This window comes from Accipiter gentilis, chromosome 4, assembly GCF_929443795.1.
Source record: "Accipiter gentilis chromosome 4, bAccGen1.1, whole genome shotgun sequence".
NCBI classification, from domain to species: Eukaryota; Metazoa; Chordata; class Aves; order Accipitriformes; family Accipitridae; genus Astur; species Astur gentilis.
The window spans coordinates 19,676,557-19,697,781 of NC_064883.1; the positions used below are offsets into that span (position 1 = coordinate 19,676,557).

A 21,225-nucleotide genomic window follows, 5' to 3' on the forward strand; every position below is an offset into this window, starting at 1 on the left:
ACTTGGAGTAGCGAAAGCTCCGGTGGCCAAAGGCTGCCCCTGTCCCCTCCAGGGCACCGCGCAGAGGAGCCGGCTGAGCCGCAGTAGCGGTGATGGTGTGAGCTTGGAGATGGGGCTTCTTTTTTCCCTTGAAGGCTGATCCCCGCTCTGGGCGCCTGCGCCGGTGCTCCCAGCAGCTTAGCTGGCACCGCTTTGGTCCTGGGATTCGGCCACCGCCCAGCACTGCTCCCTGCCAGCTAAACCTCAAAGTTGACTTTACGAGGGGTAAGCAAATGATGAAAGACTAGAGGAGGGGAGGACAGGACAGGTACTTCAAAATTTTTTTCTAAGACCTTTCTGCGGTTTATGGCTGGTTAAGCTGTAAAGAGCCATGCAGAAAGCCACAATGTTTCCCAGCTCTTGTTTCCCGGGCTTCTGTTCCACTGTCTCAAACGATTAGTAAAACTATGGATAAAAAGCGGTGCAAGACCTATAGGGGCGTATGCTGATGGATATTGAAGGGCTATAGAGAGCACAAATAGGACACCTACTTAACTAGATTTCCAGAATTTCTGAGGCATAGGTTGCAAATGGAAGTGTTTTGAGGGCCGGCATCCTTCAGAGCTGCTCTTGGACGGAACGTGAGCCAACAGAGCGCTTTCAGCCGTGAAAAACCAGTACACTCATAAGAAACTGATTAACGAGGCATGCATGTGTGTTCATCTGTCTGATCAAACTCATGTGAAATTTGGGGAAGAAAGTAATCAATAATTCCACGTTTTTATACATCGCAGTATCCTACCAATGCCAGGTTCCCCATGGAGCAAGCCAGCCCACACCACCTGTCAAAGACTGGTACACAATGATCTAGAGCAGCAGTGAGAGTACTTCCCAAAAGAAATGAAGTTGCAATGAATCACTATGATGAATATCCTGGGGCAACAGCTCATCCTGTGAAGGATAGTTTTCAAAATGTTTTTCTTTTCCATCCCTGAAATATTGTCCCATCAGAAAGCACTGATGAAAGAGTTACGATGGATATGACCCATCTCTGCAGCAAGATGAATCTGCCTTTTCCCAGCGAACACAACGTGAGGCTTAGCTAGCTGATCCTTGAACCAGGGCACTTCTGAAGCACTTTGATCCAGACAAGCATGCAGAGCAACCTCTGGATGGCATGGCTTCAGAAGAGCCAAGCCACCGGCTCCCTGTGCAGTGTGCTGCAAGAGTCATCAGAATCATCAGGTGCAACAAAAATTTGCTCGTATAAGAAAAAAACACCGGGAGCTTGGGGCTGTAAACCAAAGCAAGGGACTCTAAACCTGTTTCTAAATGAGCTGACCAATACAAAATCAGGATCATGTCTTCCAAGGGCATGATGATGTTTCACAATGGAAATTAGGTCAGATCCTCATTCCTCATCTTAAGCAGAGTCGATATCTGGTTACCAGGGTCCTACTCAGAACATATATGCCTTTGTCATGCATTTCATGAGTAAAGCAGATTTTGAAAAGTAGATCAAAACAGGAAAAACATGATGCTTAAAAGACTAGGGCATGTTTCGTACAGTTGGGGTGCCTTTAAACTCACAGCAAGAAAAACAGGATGAAAGAGTCTGCTCATGTTGCAAAGGTGGCTGCACTTTTGGAGAACCTTCTCTATCTAATTTGAGCTAGACTGGATGTTATGAATCTATAATAGGGTGGGGCAATTATTCTCATGTCTCTGAGAAGCTACAGTTTAGAAAGAAATCACTGGAGATTGCTAGGAAATGGGAAAGGATGCGGCCTGTGTCTGTCTCAGGACAGCAATATTGGACAAGTTCTTGACTGTAATACCTGTACCCTATGTAACACTGTGATTAACAGTCAGTCGCCTTTAGGTACAATTTCACAGTGCTAGGTCCTTTTCTATTTCTTTTGTAACTTAACAAAATGTTAATATTTCAATAATGTTAATCTGCATTTTACCACAAATTTTAATATTCAACCATTACTCATGACAGTCCATACTCTGTTGTTTTTGGGTGCCCTGGCCAGGATCCTTGAGCTGAGAAGCAATTACTGTTTTCCATGTCTGGAAAGATGGATGTTTGGAGAACCTGGCATCCTTCACACTGCAGCTTTGGCAGAGGAGAAGGAGCTAAGATCATCTGCCCACCCTCCATGTTCCTACCCCAGTGCCATCCCCACAGCTTCTGCCCAGTGCATCCTAACGGCACGGTGGCATCCACAGTGGCATCCCTAAAATTCACTGAATGAGGCAGAAAATATGCAGCCTGTCTTTTCTAGTGAAGCAGCAGAATTTTTAGATGCATGTCAAAATTAATACTTTCTCCTTTTTCAGAGACTTAGTCCAGAAAGAATCAGATTTACGGTAGTAGCTAATTGCACCTTCATAATAACCCCATAAAAACATTTTATAGTTCAGTTACTAGCAAAGATGTAAAGGATTTGGATGTAAATTTGGACTCGTACAGGGTTAGGATTACTAGGGATATTTAAAAGGTACTATGCAGGTGAGCTGCTTTTGTAGCAACACAGACAAGAAGCTAGTATCAAAGATAATTACAAATATCTTCAAATTTTGCTGCTAAAAAGAGCCTTCCTCATAGGGTTTACCAGCAGACGATGACAAAACTTACTTCTTCCCTAAGAAGACAGGCTTGGGACCCCAAGCATCCTGCACCGAAGGAGCTCACCCGGCCGGGTGAGCAAGGCTGAGCGCTCCAGCCCGGCTGCCTCGCTGCTGCAGGGGAAGCCGTGCCGACACCGAGGGGACTGATGAATACGAGTGTTGGCAAGGGAAGAAATGCTCCCGACGTCCATGTGATTAATGCAAGCCATGCTTACATAAACACAACAAACCCTGACCTGCATTAATCATATTAAGAAGGGGAATTATTTTGCCTGTCACCATGATTAGGCTGTGTCAGAAGGAAACTTTTTCCACGTTTGCAATTATTAATATTTGCTGAAATGCTTTAAAGCATTATTTAATCAAGCTTCTTTTCACTACGAATAAGGCCCTCTCTTGCACTTTTCACCACGAATAAGGGCCTCTCTTACTCTTTTCACCCAATTGTCTGTCTCATGCTGATAAGGGTGCTTTTGTCCCACCCATCGTTGTGGGGTTTGAGGGGGGTTTTGCTGGTTATGGAATTTTTAGTAGTTTTTGATGAAACTGAATTCTGAGCCCTTCTAGTCTCTGAATTGTTTCATTCTGCCGTACAAACAGGAGGTAACAATGGCATGTAAGGGATCTTTCACAGCGTCTGTGTTTCCCCTTGCCTTCCTGGGGGGAGCTCACAGCTGGCCAGAAAGCAAAAATCACACACACCAAAAAAAAAAAAAATCACACGTGATCAGGTTCCAGGCAGAAGTGACAAAGAGATTTTTCTGGAAGGATAAAAAAAAGACACATCAGAGAGAGCTTAGACAAGCCAGTGAGGTTTAAGATATGCAGCATCAGCAGGAGTTTGAATCTGGGTCTGCTGCATTTCAGTCCTCAGCTCCCTCCCTCCCTCTCTCTGACCCCACCAAAATTAAAGCAAAAGATTTTATCTAAAGGGACATCCTTCTGCAGGCATCTTCATCTTCAGCCAATCTACATTTTGCGATGGAAAAAATGTTTCATACACCAAACCTTCAGTTACTTGTGATATTTCCAGGAAACAGGGGGTTTTAAATCCAAAACTATTCTGAATCAAGCTGGAGACTTTGCTTCCAAGGAAGATTTTCTTTAATCTTTTTTTTTTTTTTTATTTCTGCACTGATCCATTAACTTATCAGGGATAATGGAGAGCATGTTGCTTCTTGTGTTACAGTTCTAATGTATAGCATTTGTCAGATTTGGTAATTTTCTGTTTACAGGAAGTCAACATTTACCAGTCATTAGTCTTTATCCTTTTCATCCTTTTGCAGCAAGGAGTGATCTGTATTTTCTCCAGTGGAGTCATTGAGATTTGTAAGCCATGTAGTCTTGAATCTGATATTATTCACAATGGGAACACTCTCTCAAATTAACTTATTGGAGAAAAATGTAAATCAATTATGTTTACAGCTCTCAACAAACAGAATTAAAATGTTCCACCAGTCTGCTTCGAGTTCCTAATCATTTGTGTGATTAACCCAGTGTCTGGGATTTGCAAGAGAGCATGAGATGAATTGGTTTCTCTTAATTATCTGACATAGTTCAGTTATTCTGGAGGTGTCCTAAAAAAAACAGGCAAGCAAACAACCCCCCCCCCTTCAAATAATTATCCATCGAGAAATGTCTAACACTCACTGCCGTTCCTCAGGACCATTGTGCAACGTATATGCAAGTCGGAAGGTCACGCTCTTTAGACAGCAAATGAAGCAAAATCAATGACAGGCCAAGAATAAACGAATGACCCGCCTGACTCTGGTCAGCCTGCTCATGAAGGACCGTGAGTGAAGGCAAAAGAATTCAGCGTATGATATATGGAAATGCAGTTCTTAAAAATAATGAGCAACAGCTGAACAGGTGAAGCTCAAAGTGCCGCTCACCTCCCCACTGCAACATTTTAATACTGTCCTCTGCAGTGTCGATCTCCCACCGATTCCACTTTGTTTGGACCGGTACAATAAGGAGGCTTTGGTGATCCCCAGGCTCCGTCTGCTTTTGCAATCATGTTAAAAGACAATCCCTAACCCATATGTGTGATTCGGTTCCCAGCTCTGAAGAGCCCTTTGGGGCAATACACGTCTTTCAGACGTGCCCAAAGAAATACCGGGCCTGGAGCTCTTTACCTTTCTGTACAGTGATATATCACCGTTTTTGACACTACTATCACTTCTGTCATCCCAGCACTCACGGGAAGCAGAAGCCGTGCCATCGTACGTATGGGAGATTGAGGCAGAGCCCAAAGCCTAAGCACGTGAAGGCTCCCTAGGTAACTGGCTTCCACAACAGTGCATTATTTCAGGAGAATCTGGCGTGCCGATAGCATCCAAGAGCCCAGACAGCTGTTCTGAGAGGCAACGGCTGGGTCAGCTCTGCACGAGAAGTCCGCCTGAGCTGCCGGGCCGGCTGTGCTCACTCTGCTGCAGGAAGAGCTCAACCAGCCAGGAGGGAAGGGACCAGCCCTTCACCCAGAGAAGAGACGAGCCTCCAGCTCTCCAAGAGCCCCGGCGCGTCCCGCTCTCCGCACGCGCAGGCTGCCACGGGACACGCGCCGCAAGCCCCTGCGCCCAAATGCAGTTGCATGCAGCAGGAGCGCGCTGTTCTTAGAAAGAGCGTGCTGCTCTAGGCAGCCTTCATCCACCTCCGAATTTCAACAGCCCAGATCCTTCACATCCTTATGTAAGTCTCTGCTCAGTCTAGAGTTTGACAAAATACATACCTTACGCACAGGCTGTACCGATACCTAAAATCCAGCATTTACTGGCTTGAAACACTGATAAAACATCACATTATTTATTCCAACCTTATAATCAAAAAGTCAGAATTACAGTAAATGGAATCGTTTCTATCCTGTGTTTTAAAAGGTCTAATTATTTTATTATTCAATGTATGTACATGCAGATAAGTAATAATTATTCTGAGTATTATCCTGCATAATAGAGCCAGTTAAAGCTCAGAGATAATAGCGCTGAGACAGCTCATTATACCAATTTGTACAAAAATAACAGAATTATTTTTTTCTTCTGAACAAACTTGGTCTGGTTTGATAATAGCAAGTTTCAATCACTTCTTTATTTGCTAAAAGATTAAACTATGTGCAGCCAGTGTAGTGATTGTTATTTTAATGATGAATCACCATGTGCTTTCCTATGTGATTCAAAGAGGAATTAGCCATCCAAAGGAGTTGAAGACAAATTCCTGTAAGACTACACTAAAATAAGGATGATCCCGAAATTATTGCACATCTGTTTATAAACAGCCTTCTTACAGGAAACGTCACTTACAAGTTCACGCTGCTAACAGCTGAGAAAGTCAGATGAGCGTGGAAAAGAGGAAATGGTGATGTTTTCCAGTATCTCAGAACCACGCACGCTCGAGGTGCAGAAAACCAGTTCGGCCACGGAGCGTGTTTAGTTTTGCCGAGGCTGAATTTATACCCCACAGCAGGACAACTGCAACACAGCAGGTGGCTTTCCTGCAAAAAGAAGACAGCTTTATTCCCTGATAACCCAGCTGCCCAGAGTACCCCATGCTCTCTGGTGGATCTAGCAGCATGCTGCCCTCAACATGCCTATGGAAGGGAAGTTCCGTGACGAAGCACGTGTTTTGTTTTTCCAGCCCTTTTTTCTTTCGTGTCCCCTCATCCAAGCTCGCTTCACTCAGCTCCTCACCTAATCCCTTACTCCACTTTTGCCCTGAATTAAAAAACTCAGGGGAAAAAAGCAGAAAATATAAAACAAGCAAAACAATCGCTTGGCACTCCTGGTTCCTTTCTCTCTTACTCCGGCTTGTTTTTTCCTGCCTGGAGGCCGTAGGCTTGACATGGCCCAAGGCCACAGGCAGGGCCACCGCAAGACCAAAGGATCCAGGGCACTTGAAGCATCAGCCAGCCCCATGATGCCCAAGCCGTAGTGCCGGGGAGACCCAGCAGGCTGAGGTAAAACCTTGCCGGCAGCCCAGCACATAGCGCTGCTGGTGAGGTACAGTGAGGGCTTGGGTTTCCCTAGCACCAGGAATTCCTCTTACCCCCCAAAAAAGAGGGCTGGGTCAGGGGGCTCGGAGCAGGGGTAAGGGGTGAGGCTGCCCACCAGTGCCTGGCTGAGGCCAGGACGGAGCGGGACAGCCCATCTGTCTCCATCAACAAGACGAGTTGTGTTTCCCAGCAGTGACCGCCGGGTCACCCGCAGACAAGCGCGATGCAATTGCTGAGCGCGGGTACCAGAGGGAAGGATCAGACACCTCCGCTGGCACCGGGCAGGGCAATCAAAGCAGGTGGGTGGCTGCAGGTCCTCAGGGGAGACTGCGCCAGCAGCAGACACGTGTTTCTGATGAATACCCGCGTCTCTTCAAAGGCGTGACGCTTCTGTCTCACATTTAGCCACCACCTTCTCCCCATTAATTGTGTTTAGGAGGGGCTCTGCATCATTTCCATTGTCATTGCTGCTTTTCTCAAGTGAGTTGTTTATCACTCTAAATGTATAAGATTATAATCATTGTTAATTTTGACTAATTACTAAGGCAGTTGTTTCTTCTTTAATACCGGCTTGAGTCAGAGAGGGAGTTTGTAATGGGATTCCGGTTGGAAGCAAAAGCTGCTATTAATGCTAAGCCAGCCGATGCCGGCTGCTGTGAGTTACTGGCGAATTGGAAAGCGTTCAGGAGGCTCGCTGCTTCCCACCCAGGGGACTGCTCGTCCAGCCCCTGCTGTTCCATCAGTAATGCCCCCCCGCATCCCACAGGCAGGCATGCGAGCAGGCAGGGCACCACACCAGAGCTCCTGGGGGGGGACACCCCACCGCCTGCCCTTGCCGCAGCTCTCACCTCCCCGGGCTGGCAGGGGCCCTCGTGACACCAAAACCATGCTCTGTTGAGGAGCAGGGTCCCGGGAGGACTCAGGAGCTGTAGCCACCTCAGTGACACCCACAGGTCACGGCGCACAGCCTGCAGCAGAAGAGCGTGGTCAACGTTACCGACAGATGACCACCTTCATCCCACACCATGTGCTGCGTTACTGGTACATAGAGCTTCCCACCGAACTCCCAAAATCAACCTCACCTGCCAGCCCCTTGCCTAAAATCCCCACTGAGAGATCCCTGCAGACAGAGCTAGGCTTACCCATGCCCTCCAGGTGATGGCTGGTTTCTCATCTGGATGATTCTATCAGAGACCAGCTAAACTTGGCTATTGGAGACTTTGTACAAGTACCTCGCTCATATTCAGTTTGCGTACAAATATTTCAACAAACCTCCAAACCCAGCAAATCTACCTGTGGGAAGAGCTTGGTCTGCTTCTGACTGAGCACTGAGGAGCACAAACCTCCTTGGCTCGTGGGGGCAGTTTTGACTGGAGGACCACCAACTGCAGCATCCCGCAAGGTCCCCCGGGATGTCTCCTTGAAAGGGAGGCAGCTTACCCCGCCACCTCACAGACCGACATGGGGACCCCGCCACCTCACAGACCGACATGGCGGGTGGCTGGGGCTGCAGCGGGCATCTCCCCCAAAGTCAGCTCTGCCCCAGAGCTGTGTCCTGGGAGCAGGGCATGGATGGGCTGAGCAGCAAGGAGGGGACTGACCCACTGCCACCTCCTTTTCTCATGGGATGGGGGCTGCCAGGGCAGTGCCAGGAGCTTCTGGAATGATGACTCACTTTCAAGGAAGGAAAATAAGGCACAGAGGGAGAACTGAAATAAAATCTCCATGGAAAAGGAAGACTTTCATTTCAAGCCTGTCTGTCTTGCATCCCTTGGAGTCTTGTCCTGCAGTGAAAAGAGAAAATCACTGCTATATTGAACACAATTTCATAGCTCACTTCTGCTTTTGATGAAAACTCATTCGTGGGGGTTTTTTCTGCACCAGCATTTATGCGTGTGCTCAGGGAACGGAAAGGTTCCCTTTAACCAAATGAAATATTGTTCCTGCCTCTAGACAGACATTATGGATCCTTGCAATTTCTACCTTCCAGCAGAGGAGTCCGAGACTGTGAATTTATTTGTCTGCGGCTTTTGGATTTTTTCTACGCCAGCTACGCGAGGGTGAGAGATGCTGCTCCTCGGCCGCGATCTGTCACTGCTTTGACTGGAAGTCCAGGTTCATTCTCGGGCCAAGGCGCTGACCCGTCTCCATCACTGACACAAGCAGAGGGAGCCTGGCTCTGTGGGCGCAGGTGAATTTTGCCACCTTCTCCCCTGTATTGGGGGTTTATTGGAGGAATGGTGCTTGCCCATGTCCTGGATTCCAGCTAGTTGATGATGCTGCCGGTTGCAAATCTTATTCCTACAGTGCTGATGGGTTCCTTTGCCGTAGATTACAAAGGGCATTTTTATCATCTGAATTGCATGAGCCAGCAATACAATTCACTGGAATATAGTACCTCTATAAATATTTCACAGAAAGATGCCAAGTACTATAAATCGTTTCATACAGCCACTCCCAAATGCCACCGAAGCATGGCGCACCAAAGGCATTGCAAGGTCTGTGGTCCAAAGCCTAGACAAAGGAGCTGTCTGTCCCGTCTGTTGGCAAGGGGAAGAAAATACACTTAAAACCTTGCTCAGACAAGGTATTCACCAGTACGCCACCCCAAGGCTCTGTGACACCTCTGAATTTTCATGGCACGCAATCTGGGCAGAACGTCATGGAAAGGGTAGGAAAAAACCTTTGTATTTACGGCAGAGACCGAGTCTAGCGATAAGCCCCATTGCGGGGGCTCGCGATAAGCCCCATTGCGGGGGCTCGGGAAGCCGTCTCCTGCGTGCTGAAGGAGGCTGACCAGGGATGGCACAGGGCAGAGCGGTGCAAGCTGCAGGATGCCCAGAGAGCCGCTCTACCAAATGCCTCTTAACACCCTCCGCAGCCTCGCACATCTGCTTATCCCCACGCCTTACCATGCTCTCCAGGGGTGATCTCTGTGCCTGCCCCCTTTCCCCCTGCTGAGCAGCTGTGCTTTTTACACAGCAGATGTTGGTACTCGCTCTGAGATAAGTAATAGATCTTTCCATTGGCACAGGGTGTGAGAATCGTTTCTAAAAAAAATAAAATAAGCAGCCTGTTTGGGGGCTTATTGCCAATGTTCATTAAAAAGTTCATTTTTTATTTAAAGATGTGGCACTTTAAGGCCATTCTCTTTAAAATGTTGGTGTTACAGGTCTTACACACTGCCCTGAGGCTGAAAAAAACCAACGTGGAAATGCTTTGATCTCTGATCTGTAAATGCCTGAGGAAAGGCAGCAATAGCACACTGGGTCCTGAGCCGGTGGACAAACAGTTCACAGGAAACCAACATCTGAGCAGCCTGTCCACAGCAAAGAGTTTCCGCAATTTCCAGAAAGGCTCACTTGCAGTCCGGGACAGAGAGACGGTACAAAGTTTCCTTTCTAATCCCCTCTGTGGCATGTTAAAAATAAGTCAGAAAAGCCACACAGATGCCTTGGAGTGACATTGGAGGCCCCTGCCCATTTGGGCAGAGGAGACCTTTTGTGCAGAGCCCAGTGCAGCGGGTCTGAAGCTTCAGACATTGCAGTAAAATAGCATCAATTTTAATCATCTTAACCAGGTTTGCAAACCTTAAATAGGTTGGCTTACCTGCAAAGGGGAAGAGCTAAGGACTGTCTTTTTTCCAAGCCAGTCTTTCCATTTTTGCAGCTGAAAAGCAAACAGTTCTGGTAAAGAAATGCCACCTTGGGACTGGAAAAACCACAGTCAGAAAAAACCACAGTTGGGACCGGATTTCGTTTGAAGCCATTTTTCAGTTTCTTCCAGTATTTTCCCCCCCAAGGGAAAGGCAAAGGCTAGCTCTAGCTATGGGCACACCATTGCAGTCAGGAGATGCTTCACTGGTGTGTTAACATGGGGAAGAAGTGAACCCTTTGCAGTCCAAGTGAACCCTTTGCACCACCACCACAGCTTGATAGGAATAACCAAGAAAACAAGCTGGGTCAAGATGAAGTTACTTACCTGGAAATTCATGCCACAGTTTGACTACCACAATGCACGGAAAGTTGGCAAAGCAGGTTTCACCCTGCAGTTTGGGATTTGGTCTCAGAAGCCCCTTTGAATCCCTGGTCACCTGTTAGCTGCAAACATTTGTCACAAGTAAGAGCAGAAGAGACAGCGGCTCCAGCCCGCGTGCAATCTGCTCTGCCTGGATCGCACCACAGAGGAAAAGCACCGTACTTCACACCGACAGGCAAGAACAACTGACTTCAAGGTAGCATCAATTTCTGAACTTGTACTTGGCATTTGAAGACACCTTGGGGTTTGAAGGACCTCCTGCACATCTCCCACATCCCCCTTACAGTTCTCTAGATGTTTTCTCAGAAGCTGCTTTACTCTCCCTTCGAGATTGATATTTACATCGACTTTTAGAGCTCATGCAGTTTTTGAGATGGGGGAGATTATATTGTGGCCTATAAACTTGCTGAATATTGGTTTCAGAATAACTAGCCACATCATAGGATGTTAATAATACCTAAATAGCTTTTACAGGATTGCTTCTAACTCGAAGTACCCCCTTGGCACTCCAGGTCCATATTTCTTGCTTGCTTTGTCTCACTGTATAGCTTTTAGTGAGCTTTTATTGTGATACCTAGTAAAATCCCTACCACAGTTTGGGATTAGGGATCAAACTAGTAAATTCCTATAACGTGTCTCCTGGCATTTCACTTCTGTTTGGTTTTTTTGATTCTGAAAGCCATTAGCTAGTCTTTAAATAACTGCCAGTGAGCACAGAAGTCCATACACCCTCAGTCTGGCTGCTCTTAATGCATGGAGGCTATAGAAGATGTTTACGAATAGCCAGGAGGGCACCTCTTGCTTTGGGAGCCAGCTGTGGCTTTGCAGAGCCAGTGTGAACAGAGAAGAAGAAGAGAAAATGGAGAAGCTAATTCCATCTGATTTACTTGTCCTGGAGCATCTCCACTTGGTGGGCTGCTGTTTCTGGACTAACACACACATCACTCTTGGAAAGCACAGGGATTCAGGTATGTCCTGAATCATGACAACCAGAGGTTGACTGCTGACAGATCTGAACAGTTAGGAATGGGGCCGTGCAGCCACCTTCTTTGCTTCTTCAGCACAGGACTTCAATGCTCATAAACCAAAAGGGGTAATTCTCCATGATGCTCTGAAACCTGTTTGGCCACTATGTCAGGGATGCCTTGTGCCTCTGCTCCAGGGCTTAAATGCTGTGACATCAAAGTAGCTTTAGTCTGGCAGAGTCTCACTTTTTGGTGTGGGTATGGTTGTGGATTTTTTTGGAAAGGGCACTATTATGCTTAAGATGTGTTATTTTTTCAAGTTTTAGAGCTGCTTTCAAAACTGTGCCTAAGCAAATACTGCAATAATCTATTTATTATAGCAGTGTGATCAGACACACTTCACGCTTTGATCTGCCATAGAGCAGGGTACAGACTTCATGCAGTGCCATCATACCCGTACTGATCCTGGGCCGACAAGGAACAGGTAGGTATGTGTTTGTGTCTCGCTACACTGCCATGCAGTTCCTGCAGCAGATTTTGCCTCAGATAGTGGACTAGCAAGGGAAAATCTCACCCACAGCCATTTAGGAGAAGGTAAAGTCCCAGAATTCATATCCCTCTTGTCCAAAGAAATGGATTATAGAGGAAATTGTGGATAGGTCTTATTCTTAGAAAGTGTCACGCTGTTGTCTGAGCATCTGATTGTGACCAGAGTGCATGAGCTGAGGGGCTAGAGCAGTAGCTCTGGATGAGAAACACTGGATCCTCCAAAGGACCTACAATAGGTGGTGATTTTTGTGTCCACTATGGCCCCAGTTCCTTCTCTAGCCTCTTCCTAGTTCATTCTCTGCAAAAGAAGACTGTCTTACCAAAAAGACCTTTTTTTTCCTTTTTCTGTCACCTTTGTTTTCCTTTGCGATACTGCTGAGAGGTCACTCAAATTGTAATCTCATGTACCAGAGGTTTTGTCAGTGACTTTTTTGTGTTGTTCTCTTTTTTTGGCATAAGATCAAGGAGAGGGGAAACAGAACAAGTCATCACTACATAAACTCCAGTCTCCATAGCAACAATGAAAAGTGTTTTCCTTCCTTAGTTTTACAATTGCAACCCTGTAGTCTCACCTGAGGCCCGGCAAGAGGTTAAAACGTTTCCTAAATTACTTGCTCGCTGCAGAATTTTAAAAGCAGGCTACTGGGATGAGTAGCACGGGCCAAGTGAGACCCGAGCAGCTTTCCTGAGCTCCAGGATGTGAGACAGGGGCTTGGGAAGGGCAGGTGGGAAGTAGCATTTTCACCTTTGTAGGACTTGCATGCAGTAAGGCACGCTCCTGTGGCACAAGTCACCTAGGGCAAAGAAAATGATGGAGAAGAGAAAACATAATACAGTGCCATTCTTCCTCAGACTGACCGTCCCACCACAGTGGGATCAGGAAGGCAACACTGTACTAACTCCCCCAAGAATATGGGGCCCCATTGCTGTATCTACACCAAAATCAAAGCAACTACCTTGTCCCAGGCTACTGCTGTGAACCCACCACAGCTATGCAGAGTGCACGCTGCACACAGGCGATGCTGCGCACCCGAGCTCAGGGAAGGCGAAAGCCGTCGCCAACTGCTGTCTCCTGCAGCTATGTGGTTTTCACACTTCGTTGTGTGTTCGTGAAATGCTAAAATTGCTGAACATTCAGGAGAAAAATTCAAGGAACCTGTGATGGGTAAATTGAATTTCCCAGGACAGATTGGAAATTTTGAGCCTAAGACTGGACGCCACAGTCGCAGTCAATCTCTGGCACCAAGACCTCTGCCGTGGCTTTGGCGCTCTGCATGATGGATTAGCGCTGGGCAGAGGCCTCTCTAGGGGAAAATACCTTAAAGTACCAAGAGGTGCTTGGAAGACATTTCCATTTGTTTGTAAAGCCAGTTTTTCCTAAACCTTCTTTCCTTGCCTGCCTGCCAGCCTCCTCTGTGCAGGGGCTGCCGGCGAGCAGCAGGCAGGGGCCGCGGATGTGCAGTTGTATGCGCCGTGCTCCTGCCCGCGCTGCAGCAACGCGTGTTAGTCACACGTCATTAAGGCATCCAAGGTCATTTGTCTAAAAGGTACTGTTTCTCACAATCTGAGCAAAGTCCCACCATATGAAAACAGCAATTAACAGCACGACAAGAAGGACGACAAAAGCAGGCTGAAATACAGATGCATGTGAACAAACTTTATTGTATCTCAATGCACATAAAAATGTACTTAATTTCTTTTCCAAGCTGATCTTCCAATTGACTATGTTAATCTGGAATAGCTGAACTGAACAGGAATTGCATAATTTAATTCAGAAAAAAAAGCAGAAGATTTGAGTTTCATCATTTGTAAAGAAAAGCCCCAAATAACTTTTCCTTTTTACTTTTCCTTTTTACTGTACCCGAGGGTACATTCTGGGAGCACTGTACATCACCACCTTAAGTTGAAGTTTTCCAGTGGTAAAGGATTGCAAGATCTTGACCAAGAGGCTAAGAAACTGTCATTTTAAGATATTTAGATCAGGTCAATTTTCCCATCACCCAGTAGCATGTGTTCACGTTATAAAATTAAATAGAATGAAATAGAAATTCTCGAATCAGTTCTAACTGGGTCTTTGATTAACAGGATATATTTTTCAGCTTTAAAAAGTTCGTTTAACTTACTGGATCATAATCAAAGGTGACTTCACTGAGACGGCACAGTATTGTTAACCTGTACTCGAGTAGTAGAGGGGATGTAGCAGGAGGGATGTAGTAGGAAACGTAGACTGTGATCATCTGAATTGCTCCACAGCTCCTTACTACCTCTCTACAGCACCCAAAAAGGGAAAACTCACTCTTTTAACAGCCACCTTCAACCCCAGCAGGGCCACATGCCTAGGATGGGATGCTGGCAGACAGCATGCCTTGGGTTCGGCCACACACAGTTTAATCCCCAGCCTGGTTGGCAGAGCCTGTTGGAAGGATCTACCACGGACCATCGTCCACTTGGGTTACTCACTGATTCCTGACTGCACCATCCTATTTTTTATGTGGGTCTACTCCACAAGGGAAGAGCATGGCCAGTTTCCATTGCTCTGGTGGACTTTCTATGCTGTAGATTCTGTACATTATTCCACCACAGCAAGGCTAAGTGATACCCTGCCTTTGGTATGACCCCAACAGAGTACTGCCAGCTTACTTTCCTCTACATATCTTACTGGTTTTGCTGTTAGTCTCTCAGGATAAACATATACCACTATTTTAGATTCTGTACTAGTTGTTTTTCCAGTCAAAACCAGAAACAGGAACCTTTGGGGAAAAAACAGTAAATACGTTAGCTCACTTAACAGATGATTTAAATTTCACTTCATCCCTCAAGGAGTGTAATTGGCATAAAACAGAAGGCTCATCTGTGCTGGAAATGGTGTTGCAAATGGTGGTATTTCAACAAACTGCTTATTAAGGGCTTTACAGTAGTAATACACACTTGTCTCGATGTTCCTCAGCGTTTATAACAAGTTGACAGATACTCAGTAACTAAAGGTCATTTTATAAATAACAGATTCTTATTTCATAGTCTCAAGTACATGCTTTGAAATTGTTAGAGATCAGATTAAACACTGAACTCCCCAGACAAAAGTATCTGTTGCGTAGGATCATATATCATGTAAATGGGCTTGTTGAAACACCTGACATTTACTCATAACACACACTGCTAGAAGTGGCAAAACCATTCAGTTCTTAGTCATTTATACATTGAATTTATACATTGATTTATAGCTCTCAATTTCTATGAACAAAGAATACTCTGTATTATATAATGGTTGCATGCAAATAAAATTAAATTCTGTGATCTCCATGTTCCTTAATCAGTAGACACAAACCACTGGAAAAGCTGGAAGGACTCAGCACTGTCAAGTCTGTTCCCAGGGCAGAGCTGTGGCCACTGAAACTGCTGAAAACGTTCCTACCAAAGCCAGTGGTTTTGCAGCAGGTACGCAACTTCCATGCACAAGAGCAGATCATTTACAAATGCAATTATTGTCACTTCTAACACCAGCCATTTGATTTGCATCAGTCTTTACAGTGAACTTCCCAACGCGGTTCAAAGGGGAAGAATTCCCAGTACCACCATTCCTCACCGTGAGGCTCTTGGGTACCAAACACTGGCAGGTGCACCAAGCCCGTTCCAGCACCGGGTCACGGATCGCTAGGAGGTGGGTCAGGCAGTTCTGTTATCACACAAGCCCTGCAAAACCTGTGTTGCTGCATCTATACCCTCCAGCAGGAAGAATTTACCTTGAGACCCTTTCCCAGAGGTCTGAAAATCAACAGTTAAGCAGGATGGCACGTAGAGACTTCTTTTGCCCTAGAATGGGAGATGCCTTTTACAGCGATTCAGCAGAGCAGTACCCTCTCTGTTTACACTTGGAGTAAATCAGTCTGCTGAGAGATTCAGCCCTTCCTCTGCTATTAGTTTGGCTATAGAGAGTAAAATTAACATAGATAATAATAGGCAGGGAAAGGCATGGTATTGCTCCTTCATTAATTGTTCAATATTTTTACCTAGAAGCCAGTGAAAACTTGGCCACTGCCTCATCGGTAAATAACCAGCCTCTCATAAATACATACCAAGATGAAGAAATAGAAAGTCCACTAATAATTCAAAAAGATTAAAGTCCAAATAGCTGAGAAATGAAACTCCTTCATAAATCCTACCTTCAGGATGTTAAATTATTAATTTATTTTTAAGCAAGAAACATCACATTCTAATAGCTCTTGCTGGACAGCCAGTTAAAAAAGCGTAAACCAACATCAAAGAAATAATAAAACACTGAAAGAATGATATTTTTATTTATTCTTTTTAAGATGTATAACTTTGTATTTTGCATATCAAAACTGGCAATTTCTAATGAGACAGGTTTCTGAAAATTGTTTGCTTTTTGACAAGACTTCAGCTCATGCCTTTTCCAGCTATCTAAAACTTCAGCTCCCTCCAACCCCTACCAGCAGCCAGGCGATCACATAAAGTGTTATCACAGATAAGGTTTAGCCAAATTAACCAGTCAATTTTATCACTCTCTTTTAGTTCTAGAAGAGCCAAATGGATCCAAGATCAACAAAATACAAAGGATCTTTCTTAATGGATAAGCAGAATGGAGAGAGGTCTTTTAAGGGTGGTAGGTGCTTTTCAGTGTTTAGTTGTATAACAGCAACCCATACCAACACACAGAAAGAGCACAGCTTACACCTTTGTACTCATTTCTAAAGTGATCATAGCTATTTTTCATTATAAGGTGATTAGTAACTTTTTTCTAAGCAACTCTTTAGCCATTTGAAATAGCACGCTGCTTGTAGTTTTTAAGTAATTTTGATGGATACTTTCCTCTGTTCATCATCCATCAAACCCTGTGTAAAATTCCCCACAAAAAGTATCCTGTATCTTAAAAAAATAAAATTAAAGAAAAAGCATCTTTGTCACTCTACCCTTCTGTGGACAGGATGACAAGTCCATTGTCTTCCTCAACTTTACTGCCATTAACCACCCTTGTAAATCAAAGAATTTCACTAATGCATGGTGGTGTTGGTGCTGCAAAGCTGTGGGGCCACCCATGCCCACCACTTGCCTAAGCACTGCTCAGGTCACAGCATGCCTTACTACTAGCACTGGCTGTCTTAAAGCCAACAATTTTTAAAGATGTTCCATTCCTATTTTGGAATTTTGGCTTTTGTAAGAGTTGTTCTAAGCAAGAATACAAACATTGTACAAAATACAAGCTACTGTTGGGAATGAAAGAAAAAAGTTGTTGGATTTACTAGAAAAGGGACTGTGGATGTAACGATGTTTACCTTCACCTCCAGCTCACCTTAGGTCTCATTATAAGCTTAAATTTTTCACACCAAATAGCACTTTTTCATTATAAATTAATTTAGCCTCTAGAAATGTGCATCATCTAGGTACATACATGAGTAGATTGATGCAAAACAAGTATTCTAACTAGTTTCATTGAACTAACAAGTTTCATTGAATGTGTTGATAAAAATAACTGTGCTCTAAATTGCAGTACTTGAAATAGATTTGAAGCAGCTTGAATATTGACTGGAAAGTAGGCACACATGTACCAGCAGTCAAGGAGTGGAAACAAACTCTGTTGTCAACACCCAAACATTGCTTTTTGGTATTAAAACTGAGTAGATCTAGTGATGCAAATTACTGGTTACTGTACATCTGACGGAAGTGCAACAGAATACATCCTTACGCTCTAAACTCTGGAGTTGGATTAGATTTTTACACGTTTGAAGTTTAAAAAGAAAAAAGCTTTAGGCATGTGTGAACGGTAGTACCAGAAACAACTTTCAAGGTTCCCGCATGCACACCCCATCCGCTTCCCACTTTGATGCTGGGGCAAGACCTAGGTACACAGCAGGCCAGAAGGGAGCTGCCATTCTCTCCAACCATGCCCTTGAAGCACCAAGAACCAGGACTTGCAAACCCCAGCCCTGCAGTCTGGATGTCATCTCTGCCCTTCGATCCTGGTTGGATTAGGCCCTTGAGGCTAAACGATGCTCCTACAGCACAGGCAACGGAGGGTGGGGCGGCCAGAGGAAAACATTGCAAAACAACCGTAAGCGTTCCTTACACAGGAGTCTTGCAATTGAACTTTCAATGGAAATGAGCAACCTGCAACCTAAAATCCTAGCAAAGAATTGGGAGGAAAGGTAAGGGAGAGCGAAGCAGGCTGCTCCCCAAACTGCCCCCCTGTTAGGATCCAGGAGCGTAGCTTTGGCAAACGGCATGTTGTTACAACTTGAGACAGATGGAAATGTGCTTACTTGTCAAAGCTGTTATCCCCCAAGAGGAAAGAAATTATGTTGTCTTGAACACGCTGTGGGTAACAGACAGGGAAAGGTCCAGAAATAGAACAAAACTAATAATACAAAACTAGGTTTGGAATATGAAATGAAAGCTGTCTTCCGCACAGAAAGGGGTGTGTTTTTTCTTAACAGATAAAAAAACAGAACTTTTTTTAGTCCCAATAGTACGAGTATTACAATAGGCACGCACTGTCCTGAGGAAGACTTAACCTATTACAAATAAATTACTAATGTTTGTCATACATTATTAGCAATAGGATAATTTCTGTGATTAAGGAGTGTACAAATTCTGGTCTATAAGAAATACTGAATAATATGGGATACTAAGCTCTTAAAGAGCCTTTGAATTCTAAATGCAGTACAACCAACTCATGAATGGCTTTAAAAATTTTAGATACTAACAATAATCTGAGTCTAGCTTTGAAAAAAATGCAGAATTTTCTTCATAAGCCAGTGGCTCCTTCAAGGTCAATTTAATAATGAACTGCATCTTTTAATTTAAAGCACATTTCACAATAAAGCTCAAGAAGAAAACCAACCTTCAATTTCAACAGCAGTATGTTTCTCTAACACTGCTCATTTCTTTCCATCGAAACAAACCCACTGTAGTACCATACCTTTGTTCTTCGTCTACTGAATCCACGTCAGAAAACAAATGCTAATTGCATCTTTTCCATTAAGGCAGAAGATGACATACAAACAGAAAGATTCTTTGCCCTATGGGTGCCAATATAAAAAAAAAAAAAAAAAAAAAAAAACCACACAAAAAACCCCAACACTTTCTAATTTAAAAATGTCCATTTACTTTTACTGAATTTTTAAGTCTCCACCTTCCATTAGAAGAAAAAAAATATTGCAATTAACATAAAATTGTTGTGATTATTCCATTTTAACATTTATTCTTGCATAGAAAGCCAAACAGCCGGAGACATCCATTTCAGACAAGTTATGGCATCAGCAGCACCCATTATTCCACAGAAACAACATTCAAGTCCAACTAGAAAAGGAAGTTTCAAAATGCTTCCATATGCATTAAAACAATTTTTAAAACCTTTTAGGTTTTGTGTTCCGAGTCTTTAGAAATGGTGACTTTTTGATTAGGTTTGGTAGCCTCGTCCATTAGTTCCTTCAGTTGCCCAATCTGTTCATCACGGAAGTCATTAAGTTTTTCTTCTGTGAGCTGGATTCCATATAAAGTCTTTTCTCTCAAGTTTTGTTTGTCCTCAATAATTTGTTGCTGTATCACTGCTGCATAGTTCTAGTGAGGAAGGAATATAAAGGTCACAAAAATGACAAATGCAGGATTCAGGTCAACTTTTTTTAATACCATTTTACCATAATAACATACTCTTACTCAATCTTCTACAACATTCTATTAATCAACAACAAATGACAAAAAAAAAAAAAAAACTTTTTTTGTAAGAAAGAAAAGTTATTAATTTCTAGTATCTGCAGTCAATTTTATGTAGATAGTTTAAAATGCATATCATATGACAATTTGTCATATCATATACTACTACTGAAAACAAAACAGAATTACAGATGAAATATATTTATGTAGTTATAACTATTAAAATTTATGTTTTCTATCTAGCAGAATATCAATAGGATTCACTTTGTAAATTGATATATCTGGAAAAGTATTATTCTCAAAGAAAAGTATTAGAAAAAGCAATCTCTAATTAGACAAATGTCCAAAAGCCTTTCTGCCTAACCACTCTCCGCATTTCTGGGAACTGTTAAGGTCATTTGCACCCAGCCCTGGACTGCTTGCTCCAAAGGTGGTAGGAATTCAGCAACTGTGAGACTTCTCTCATTCTGCCAGTTTTAGAAGAACTTAGTTCACAAAATTCAAAGTTAGGGGAGAATAAGAAGGGGCTTCAAGGACAGATACCTCTGTATTGTGTGCTCATTCCCGAAGGAAAAAAAAAGAAAAGGATAACCCCCTTTCTGTACTGCTTTGAACGTAACTTTGTTCAAATCCTGTTGTAACAGAAAGCATTGGGACCATGCTTACTTAAGTAACAGTATTTATGTCAGTGGATAGGCAAAATGGTCAGTATGTATTACATCAATACCAGGCTGAGGACCATTATGAAAGCAAGACTTGCTCACGGGCAGAAACGGAAGTGATCAACAGGTCACACCAGTAATGTGGGCATAGCTGGAAAATTGCTTTCTCACTACTTTGGAGCAATCTTTGACCATTACGACTTTTCTAAATTACAATACTCGAGGTTCTGCAAGGACAGCGGTTCTGCAAATTCAATTCGGCTAGTGGTGCTACCACTGACACCGCTGTGTTCAAAGCCCATCAGCACGGATCCTGTGTGCTCCTCAGCTCCCTCTGCCCAGCACCAGTCCTGCTGCAGCAGCTTCCAAAGAAGTTGTAGTGAGTGAATTTGTCAAAAGCCTCGTGGCGTATGTACTTACTGAAGTCAGTGAACCTACTGGGATGTTTAAAAGTTAAGCACAGATTTAAACACTGGGTTGGAAGGGAGCCTAAGCTTTCATTTTTCTTAAGAGGAACTTAAAAAAACCCTCCACAATTAAGAAATTAATTTCAAAAGTTAATTTTTATTGGAAAAAATACAGGCTTCTCTCCTACTTTAGTAAGATATCCCTTAAAGTGCCCTTAAAGTTTCAAGCACAACTGAATATAGTATAAGAAACTGAGCTAAAAAAAACTATATTCTGAGTAAATAAGAATGGTAACTGTGTTACATGGAAATGACTTTTTTTTTTTTTTAATAAAGGG

The 21,225-nt window shown here is 43.9% G+C and overlaps 1 protein-coding gene across 1 annotated transcript in view; it reads right to left on the minus strand.

Moving 5' to 3' along the window:
• Positions 1-16,311: 16,311 nt before the first annotated feature.
• SDHAF3 (succinate dehydrogenase complex assembly factor 3) overlaps positions 16,312-21,225 on the minus strand; it is a 40,410-nt gene continuing 35,496 nt past the window's right edge. Inside the window, 1 exon segment of the mRNA XM_049798920.1 lies at positions 16,312-19,725. Coding sequence (XP_049654877.1) covers positions 19,522-19,725 — 204 coding nt within the window. The 3' untranslated portion in view covers positions 16,312-19,521.